This window comes from Delphinus delphis, chromosome 2, assembly GCF_949987515.2.
Source record: "Delphinus delphis chromosome 2, mDelDel1.2, whole genome shotgun sequence".
NCBI classification, from domain to species: domain Eukaryota; kingdom Metazoa; phylum Chordata; class Mammalia; order Artiodactyla; family Delphinidae; genus Delphinus; species Delphinus delphis.
The window spans coordinates 73,390,481-73,401,067 of record NC_082684.1 but is presented as its reverse complement, the minus strand read 5'-3'; the positions used below and the strand labels follow the sequence as shown (position 1 = coordinate 73,401,067).

Genomic DNA, 10,587 nt, shown 5'->3' with positions numbered 1-10,587 from the left:
TCCACCTGCAGTCCTCCCAGGAAATATTTCAAAGTCTGCCTGCTTCACTGTGTCTATGCCAACCTACAGAGGGTTGTTTTGCTACAGCGATCACCAAAGCTACTTGCCTTGAAAGCAAATGGCGATGCAATAAGTTGCATTTGCTTTCCCATAAAAATAGATTGACATAATTTGATCAAGTCTTCTTTCCAGTTTAAAAGGACATGAAAATAGTCTGCTGAATGAGGGCACATGCAGTAATATGTACTTGAGTTGAGCACATCACTAATATCAGCAGAAAGGCAACTACTAATCAGCTTAACTGCTTTGCCCATGAGAAGAAAATAAAAAAACTTAACTCTTGCTGGATAGAAGCTCATTGTCTAAATTAAGGTTAGTTAGCTCTTTAGTCTTTTTTACATTTCAAGTTCTCCCATTAGAATGTCCATGAAGAAATGTTATCAGAATGCTAATCCCAATTCTTAGGTCTCCTGGAGGCACACAGGGTCTTCCCATTAGCAACAAAAGTGTGACGTTGCCTACCTATCTGGTAGTGTTTGAGAGATTTCCCAAATAACGGAGAGAAACGAACTTTCATCACAGAATTCAAATATTTAATGACAAAATTAGAGTTTGCTGTATTAGTGAATCACAGAGCAGGTGTTACTTGTCTCTGAAAGGAACAAAAATGATATTTGACATCTTAGGGAACTTCTGAAGAATTAATAACTGTACAACAGACATCAGCAGTGCCACAATTCTAAAATTTAAAAGCGAAACCTATCTTTAATATCCTTTATTGAGGGCATTCTGTAAATATTTTTACATAAATGCATAACCTTTGTTAGCCACAAAAGTAGTATTAAGACAGATTTCACTGTAATTTTAAGTCTAACACATAATCTTTATTTTTTCAGAGCTTAAAAAAGTTAACTACTGATCTTGTTACATTTTACAAATACCTTCAATATGAAACATTAACCTGAATCACTGTCTACTTCCTGTACACAGGTACCTAATAGTACTAGGGAAGAATACTACAGCTACATTCCAGGAAGAAGTGAGAACACTGGCAAGTCTCTTTTCTTTACGAGTTGTCAATACAATTTAAGAAATCCTTCACTGAAATGTAGTATTTCCAAAACTCAGTAGTGAGGTGCAGAAATGAAACAAAGAAATTAAATGTATTTTAGCAAGCCACTGAATTGGTCCCAAATAATGTGAGTCATTTTAGCAATTTTCTCTAGGTTAGATTGTATTAATATTTTGTATTGAAGCACCTTCTACAAAAGGATAGCAAAGAACCTCATGTACGTCATCACAGGACTCGCTCCTGTGCAAGAAGTCAGGAGGTCCGGGAGGGACTGGGGTTGCTGTTTGGCCTCTTCTGTGGGCAGAGGCCTAGGTAGTAGGACTTGGACACAGGGAGGTCAAGGACATGACCACAGTCTGGAAGCAAATCCATAGAGGAAGGTAAAAACAAGGCAGACAGGCTTTCTTCAAATCCTGGATATTTCCAAGAAGACTTAAGTCTAAAAGGATAAGCAGAGAGTGAGGAAAGAGGGCAAGATGTGGAGTACTTATATTTATGAAGAGTAACTATCACAAGTCTACCGGAGAGGGAAAAATCTCAAATTTCACGGTATGCTTATGACCTCACCCTCTGCTACTCTAGAAGCAGCTTCACAAACACTGATGTTAGATACGTGGCGACAAATCGAGTTTGGCTGATTGTCGGGGCGTTTTAGACTTACCACTTCAATTATTTATACCAACTGTCTATCTGAAGCTAGAATCCACTTCGGGAAGATGAATATATCTGTGTGTGTGCGCGCGCGCACATGCGTTTTCTATACTGAGGCCTGCAAAGAAAACCTATGTGGCGTGAGATTTTCAGCTTTTCTTAGAAATTGTAAATGCTTCCAATGGTACTCACCAGACAGCAAGTTCCTTGCTGCTTTAAACTTTTAAGACATCAAAATAAAAGTACAAAATATTATAGTACATGTATATAGTTTACCCGATAAATTTTACAGAGAGTTTTCTTGAACTGGATCATCTCCCTAAGAGGATTCAGAAATGTTGTCTCTGGCAAATCCCATCTCCCTTTTGACACATAGTGACTAAGATCATTTTCCCCCACAATAGCCCAATTTTCTATCTCCCTGGGAATGCTTTTATCAGGAGAACTTAAGCTATTTAGATCAGCATAAATAATCCCAAAGTCATCATATGCTGCTGTGTAAGAGCCTGCAATACACATGGCCTCAATGGGTAGGAAGGAATAGAAAGGGGTCCTGAAGATCCAGGCAGCTTAAAAAAATCAGTGCATCGCAGCGGGAGGCTGAGCATATGTATCTGGGATGTACAGCTTGCCTCCTTGTTTCAGGACGACAAAGCACAGCTTTTATATTTAGCATTTTAACCTTCTAAGAAACCAAGCTCCCAGACTGAAAATCCAGGCCTCTGTTGAGTGATACAAAATCAGGAGCTGTATGAACCAACCCCATTCAGTCTGACTGCAATGTAAAGGCTTCATGACTGTGCTGTTTTATGTCAGACCAGGCAAGTTGCAATTGCCATGAAATGCAATTTGTCAAGAAACCCACACTTTAAATTAGATTAATAGCAATAACAACATCAAAACCTCCAAAAATCAGATACCAAGAACCGAAGGCCATTTCCCAAGGACATCATGAAGGCGTCTCTAAACAGGCATGACTTCGTAAAAAGAGAAAAAAGATTTAAAATGTAGTATCTTTTCACATTATCCTTTACACAGACCTTTATCTGGACAAATCAATTCTTGATAAAAATCCAAGCTCTTTTCAAGACCGGCTACCGTAATCTGGGACAGTGACAAAGAAACATTCATGAATGCACAGAGGTTTTTAAATGGGCTTTTCCTTAGGTCTTTCATGTCAAAATTTTATCCTTTATACGGTAATTCTAAATAATCAGCCTGGAAACAAGTAATGGAAGAATTTAAACTGTAGCTCAGAAAGTAGATTTCTATCTGTGACTCTGATTTGTTTTTTTGAATGCTGGTGATGGCTCATGCAAAAAGTTCCTACACAAAAAGCAAAATCTAAGACTGCTGTTTCCCCTGATAAATCCAATTGTTTTTTCTAATACAGATTTGTGTCTCAGGATTTAGAATCTTAACCTTCAAATTAAGAGTACCTAAGAGACTGAGTGAAGCCAATCACTGCTTGACTTTTATTTCCAACCAGGAACAATAACATCTGACGTCACCACATTAAAATGTCTTCCTGCTTAATATCAGGAAAAAAATACAGTTTAGACCTAGTTCAATATATCATTTGGTCCGAATTTCATATTCAAACTACCAAAAAAAAACCGAGAAAGCCTTAAAGAAGAAACACATACAGACACACGCATACACACAGTGGGAAAAAAATGAAGCTGATGCTTGCAGCATTTCTTAGCAAGATTATTAGGGAAATGTATAAACACAACACCTTTTCTCTCATATTAACATCTGTAAAGGAAAAATAACCTAAATGTCCACATTTGGGGAAAAAAAAAGCAAGCGGAGGTCCAGAATTCTTGTAAAAACTGCTGAACAAACTTCATTTTCTCTTCAGAGGTCACCAGGAGAGGCAGTTTCTCAGCATTTGTGCTTCATGGCAAGCTAAGGAGAGAAAGGGACACAAGTAAGATGTTATCAGCAGTGGGGAGGGTTCCTTTGCTGCTCCTTCCCCACATCCGCGATGAGAAGCGACACCAAGATCCTTCTTGCTGAGGCAGATCACCATTACAGTGCACAGTGGCCCTTAGTACATGTGCAGCGTGTCCCTAAACGGTCCACGGAGCACTGCATTTGTCACTCGTCCTTCCAGTGTTGTTGGTGTACGTGTCCAGGTCAGGGAGCGTGCTACGTGATGTTCCTTCATGCCACTGAAGGAGCAAATGGAAGAGCCAAAGTAGAGGCAGAATGAGTGACCTACCCTAGAAACAAAGGCCTCTGGGCTCCCAGGTTACTAGTTATCCAGGAAGACCAACACTCTCCAAATGTATTTACTGACATCTCGTAAAGTATTAAAAATCACCAACTGTAGAGAAACAAACAAGCTGCAATAATCCACGTAATATCCTGGACATTCAACCAGGTCCAAAGCACTTGACAATTAGACTGTTTTACCAACCAGGACTGAACAATAGACCAAATTCAGACCTTGACTTACTGCTCTCACTGGTATTTGAAAAATGTGGTTTATTGAAATGTTAGATCTGTATAAATGGGAACACCAAATACCACTGTATCATTCAGTAGCTTCCCAAGCCCAGCTGGAGCCCATGATAATGTATTTAAGGAAATGTATGCAGGTACAAAACATAAGATTAATCTGACATTGCTTTCCTTAGCCAGATCCCTTCCAAGGAGCCCATATACTGACGTGAAGCAGAAGCAGGGTTGAGGCTGAATTGTGATCCCTCATGTGTCTAGAGTCTGGTATTAGGGACTAGTCCCTGAGACTGGGGCTGGAGTTACTGGGGGTAGTCATGTCGCTAAATTAATCTCTACTTGGGCAGCGTCAGCTGGAAGAGCTCCAGGTGCCTGTACCTGGTGAAGCCAGCCTAAGTGAATACCCCCAAGGACCTTTTGCAGTGCTGATGCCACCAGCCAGTCAACTGTCAGATGGTGTTTGTGAAGCCCTGAGTGTGTCCAGGCTGCTGTGCTCAGTGCTGTGGGTGTCAGATGGTGTTTGTGAAGCCCTGAGTGTGTCCAGGCTGCTGTGCTCAGTGCTGTGGGTTTTTGCCAAGAAGGTTAACTCCTGAACTCGAAGAGTTTACAGTCCGGGAAACATGGTGGGTGGAAATGGCAGAGCCAGGGCTCTCTCTCAGATCCGTCCCACTCCCTGGCCACACTCTGAGCCCCTCCACTGTATGGCCTCCGCTTCTTGCTCTGTCTCTAGTTTCAATACATTATTTAGCGATGTGGACCATTCAAATCAACACAGAGCTGTTAAGCGTTGTGCATAATGAATACCCAGCATAAATATTTGATCAGTGCTGCTGTCCTGTTATTCACTCAGCTGTTAACCTTCAGCTAATGGGCTTTGCCAATTTACCCACAGTCATTAATCCTCAGCAGCAGTCGTGTTGCTTCTCACACCAGACCCTGGTTACCTCTCCGGTGCAGCTGGGACTGGCACTAAGGGGAGCCCCAGCCGGGCGGGCCCGTGCCAGTTCAGCTTTGCAGAAGTACATATGGATTGGACATTTTGCCATTTGAGGTATTTCTGCGTAAAGGCGCATCATTTCCACGCTACCTCTTTTTGTTTTGTTTTTTCTTTAACTTCCTGGGAGTTAGAAGCTTTAGAATATGGAAGGCACGATACTGTTGCTTCCCTGCTACAAATCTGCTGTATGACCTTGAGCGCGAAGTCACAATTGCCCCGTACCTCAGTTTCCTCCTGTCTATAAATATCATCTCCAACTCAAATGCTTATGGATTAATGTAGATGTCAGAGTTCCTACAGAAGAGAAGTTAAAAACTTCCTTTTGCTATATTTTTGTTTTCTTAATGTTTCGTGGAAAGCTTTCTCTTTCAAAGCTGTGTAAATGACTCCATCTAAATAACAACAACAATAATAGAAAAAAACAACAATAATAGAAAAAGTTGTTACTCATACAGGGGGTATTTTTTAAGAGGCCTGGACTCTTGAGGTCCCTTCTAGCTCAGACCCACAGGGAGTAGATGACCGTGGTAGGGACAGAGGCAGCCATTCCCTGCCAGTGAGGGAAATGCCACTCACCACTCCCTCCCCTACAAATGTGCGCCTGTGCAGAACAGGGCAGATCACAATTCTTTTCTGTGGGAAATAAACAGCATCTGAGGATGCCTAGGTGTGGGTATCCCTCTCGCCTGCTGACTCACCAGCCCACGCAGGCGTCAAAGCACTGCACACACTGCACTGCTGCACTTTCTGAAGCAGAGGAGAGTGAGCAGGCTGCTCTGTGGCTGAGCTTGACTTCCCTAAGGTCTGAGACTGTACCAAGCTCATAGCTCAGGAAGGAACCACGCTTCCCAAGCCAGGCTGAACACAGCCGGTGGAGAGGGGTTGCAGACACATTTCCATTGGCTCTGCAGGAGTCAAGCGCCCACATGTCTTGATGGCAGGCTCCTACAAAGGTGATCCACTCACTAATGTACCCGGGTCACTGTAGGAGTCCTGGGAAAATCGAGAAAGCCACAGATAGCCTCTTCTGTTGCAGTCCAGAAGGTGTGCCCTACTCTCCAGCTGAGCTTGCATGCTCTTGTTCAACCAGGGAGCCCAGAGGAACTGTCACCCAGCACTGCCTTTCTCTGTCAGGGCTCTAACAAGTGCACTGTGTCTCGACGTCTAAACACAGCCCACTCTTCATGAGTCAACAGAGCCATGTTTGGGGAGGCAGTGGTGGAAGGCCTGGGTTCCATCTCTGAACTCTCTCCTCACCAGTAGGCCTGGCAGGGGCTTGGCCAGTGAAATGACATCTTCACAGACAGCCTACACTAGTGGGACAAATCAGGAGTCCTGGTCCCTGGGAAAATAGCCACCCCTTATCTCAAGAGGTCAACCTCCTCCTGAGGAATCCTGCCCATGCTGGTGATTCATAAGCACACATCCCAGACGTGCAGTTTTAGAAAACTGCAAGTCTGGTTATTACTGTGTCTCTCTCCCACTCCCTCAAACACAGTAAGAGACACTAGCAGCCCCTCCCCCCCAACCCTTACGCCACCCACAGGAGAGGAAGCCAGAGTAAGTGGAGACTGCCCCCTGCCGCATCCATCTCTACGGAAATAGGGAACTGGCTGGTACCAATCCTCCCAGTGGTCAAAGCCAGAGACCCCTGTGCCTTTGGGGGCCTAATCAGTTTCTGTTCTGACAGGTCCTGTTTGCAAGGGCTGCTCTGTGTTTAGAAAGCGTCAGCATTCAGCAGGAGGCCCTCCCACCCCCCCTTTGGAGGGCACAAAATCTTCACCACCAGTCCCTCCCCACCCCTGTGCTGGGATCCTCAGTCACATTTCTCCAACCCTCTACAGTGCTCATCACTTGATGGATTGGAGCAGGCTCAGCAGAAACCATTTTTATGGAAACAATTATAACTAATATTAACTGAGGTTTATATGCACCAAGTATTGTACTAACCAATTTATAGGTTTGAATGCATTCAATTCTCTCAACACCCTAGGAGAAAGGTACTATTATTAGTTAGCCCTATTTTACTGATGAGGAAACTGGGGCTTAGAGAAATTAAGCCCCTGCCCAAGGTCATGGAGTTGCTAAATCAAACACAAGATGTTAACTACCATACCATACTGTCTTCCCAACTACCTAGCAAACTTGGCCACAGTATCAGGGAAACAGGGTGACCAGGGCCAAGAATTCTGGCCATCTGGTTAGGTTATCCAACCCAGTGTTTGTATGACCTCCTCTGGGGCGGATAGTGACATGGATGACCTCCAGGTATTGTCTACTCCGCATTAGGAAGAATGATTTCACAGACTTCCTTGGTAACCTGGTTCATGGCCTCATCATTAATCTAAACTCTTATTTTAGCAGAATGTTATCAGTGCACCATTGAGTGCTCTATTCTGTATAACAAGACACGAAAAAGAATTGCTGCAGTATCGCCCTTCCCAGACTTGAAGACAATTAAAAAATAATTCCTGTAGTCTTCTCTTCTCCAAATCAACACTTTAAATGTTCCCCCAGACTTCCACTGCCCATCCCCCTTTTAAATCACTACAGTTGCTGTTGCTATAAATGAAGTTGGGTAGGAATTCTAACATCTCCACTCCATCATTATTTCTATATCACGAAGGCTGCAGAAGGGATGAGGGGAACCACAATTCTGAGCTTGTTCCCTCTGTGACAGCCGCAGCAAGACAGGCTCTGGCCCCCAGCAGGGCTGCCTGCATTTTCAGCCAGGTTTGAACTCCAAATGGGCCCCTAAGGCAGCAGTACAGTAAGACACTGTCATGATAGGGAATTGATGACACAACGAGACAGGTCTGTGCAAAGGGGATGCAGGAAGGGCAGGCTAGATGCACCCACTCAGATCTGGATCTGCAGTCGGGCCTGGGCTTAAGCCTGGGGAAGGGGCCGGCCTGGCTGACCTGGGGAGATTTTTCCCGTTGCTTTTCAGGTTGTCCATTCTTGGTTCCTCAGCAAAAGCGGGGTTTTCTTTTGAAGCACATTAATTTTTTCCCCAAAGGTCACCTGAAAAGCCTATCTTGAAAGGCCAGATCATGAGTCTGACATGCCAACAATTATCAGCAAAAGTTGTTTCTGGAAACCTAAATTCAAAATCACTAGCCAGAAAGGAGCTGCCCTTTGATCCAAAGTACAAGAACAGTAATAAATCCTCTTTTATCACCTGACCAACAGGGCTTCTCTTTCCTTTGGATTGTGACTGCCTTAGATAGCTGGCTGCCAATAAAAACTCCCCCTTCCCCTTCAGAAAGGCACATTTTCAGTGCATGTGTACACCTGAGGCATGTGGAAAACACCATTATCTGGACCCAGAGGCAGGTGGGAATTTTGCAGGCAGCTCTGCACTAGTCAGGTCAGCCTTAGGAGGTCCAAGGCCCCTCCACAGGGGAAACTAGCCCTGCGGTGCCCTGGGACTAGAATTTGCTTTTTTGTATAGTAAAGAGATAAGAACACAGGATGCGAGGCTCATGACAGCATGGAAAAGTAAGCACAAGAGCCCACAGTCCTCTTTCAAGCACTGGCTAACAGAGGAGGGATATTCTTACACCTGTCCTGCCCCCACCCCCATCCTGTTCCCAGAAATGGGAGCCTTAAACTTCTGGGTAGGAAGTAAAGATGGTCCACATTTCCCAAAGATACGGGGTCAGAGACAGGGATGGAGACAGCAGAAACGAGATAACCAAAGAAACAGGTCCAAGAAGAAATCTTCCCAACTCTGGCACTTACTAAGTAGCAGAAGGAAACTGTATACAGGGGCCAAAAAGGCTTGACTTTGTCCCTCCCACCTGGGAAACATACTGAAATAAAGTTTTGGGCACCAAAGCTCCCTGACAACCCAGAGCTGAGCCCTTGGCCGCGCTGCGGGGCCCACCTTGTGTGCAGTTTCTGCAAACTGCTGGGCGCTGTTCTTCATGTCTTCCGTCTTCTCCTCTGCGCGGCCTAAGCGCTCCCCACGCTCGTTCAAGGCCTGGCTCGCTTTCTGCACTGCACTGGTCACGCTGTCGGCCGCTGAATGGAGGATGCTATTTCCTGAAAGGGGACAGGAAGAGCATCAGAAGCTGGCTCGGCTGACCTACAGTGACACCCCCACCCAGGGTGAGCACCCCGAAAAAGCAAGGTGGGTCAGACTCTGGAAAGGCCTTGAGTGTCTAGGAAACAAGCCGGCTTTTCTTCTGACTTGGTCTGACTGACTCGCTTTTAGGAAGAATACCCACTGACGGTAGGACCTGGGCAAGTGCTGAAGGCTGCTTTCGCAGCCCCATCGCTGACAGCACTCGTTTCCGTTCTGCCGGCATTCTGTTTGGTGAGGCTCAGAAGAGCGGGGTCCATCTGAATTTAGGACTTGGCTTGCAAAGGTAGATGGGAACCCTAACAAGTCCAAAGAATTAGGCAAGTTCAGTGAGGCATATCTGGATCATATGAGCATTTCCTCTTGACCTGGGGTTTAGATGGATAACCACAGGAAAATTGGGAGTACAGAACTTCTCCAGATAGGATGCTCTGTATTCCTTTCAACTGTTCCCTTCCATTTTACCCCTTCAGCCCTATATGCATAGCCCCACATAAGAAGCTGTGGATCAGTCTCAAAGTTCAGAGGAGGTATGTCAGTTCCCAACCTTGAATCCCGAGCCGTGGCCTGGTTGGTTGGTCCTCTTTGCCTCTGATCTCAAGTATATGAAATATGGGGCCTCAGCACTGTACTTAGCCAGCAGGTAAAAAACAGTGACAGAAACCTGTCCTAGAAGGAACTTGGCACTCCCAGATTCATGAATGATGATACTGAGAAAGTTGAAAACCATCACATTTCAAATGGTTATGCATTCGTGACATCCCAGGTACCAGGACTGGAAAAGAGATCCAACAGTGACGAACTGGCAGGTGCGTAACCCATGGAGACCTAGAAACTTGCCAGATTACAACCAAAGGAGATTTATAGCTGTATTTTGTTAATGCTGAGTGGAAGCTAGTTAAATGGCATTTTATGTAATAGCTTTGTGTCTTTGAATACGTTTTTATTACATCATTTAACTTTGTACCTGGGATGGATGCATCTAGCCACAGACAGCTTTTAATAGAAACGTAATTTCCACTGGTCTCAGCTGCAAAGGCTTCCTCATTTCTCCTCTGTGGGAACAGTCTGTGGTTTGTGGAAAAGGATCTCAGGCAAAGAAAGTGCCTGCCCCAGAGGAAGCACTTTGTAAATTGTTTTCCATTTTTCTTCTTTAGGGGTGGATTTCAAGGGCTTCCACTCTGCACTAAGGGGAGAATGGAGTTAGCTCTCTATTACTCAGCTGCCTCAACCACTACTGGAGCCAAGATAAGTCAGCACAGATTAACAGAGGAGGTGTGGCTCTGGAGAAACTGGCTGAATGCAAGGGCTGGA

At 44.7% G+C, this 10,587-nt stretch overlaps 1 protein-coding gene across 7 annotated transcripts in view; it reads right to left on the bottom strand.

Annotated features, from left to right (window-relative positions):
• Nucleotides 1-571: 571 nt before the first annotated feature.
• STXBP6 (syntaxin binding protein 6) overlaps nt 572-10,587 on the bottom strand; it is a 273,957-nt gene continuing 263,941 nt past the window's right edge. For all 7 annotated transcript variants that reach the window (XM_060004744.1, XM_060004745.1, XM_060004743.1 and 4 more), the window contains 2 exons: nt 9,076-9,233; nt 572-3,634 (listed from right to left, as the gene is read on the bottom strand). In XM_060004744.1, the coding sequence (XP_059860727.1) occupies nt 3,611-3,634; nt 9,076-9,233 (182 nt within the window). In that variant the 3' untranslated portion in view covers nt 572-3,610. The remainder of the gene's footprint in view (nt 3,635-9,075; nt 9,234-10,587) is intronic.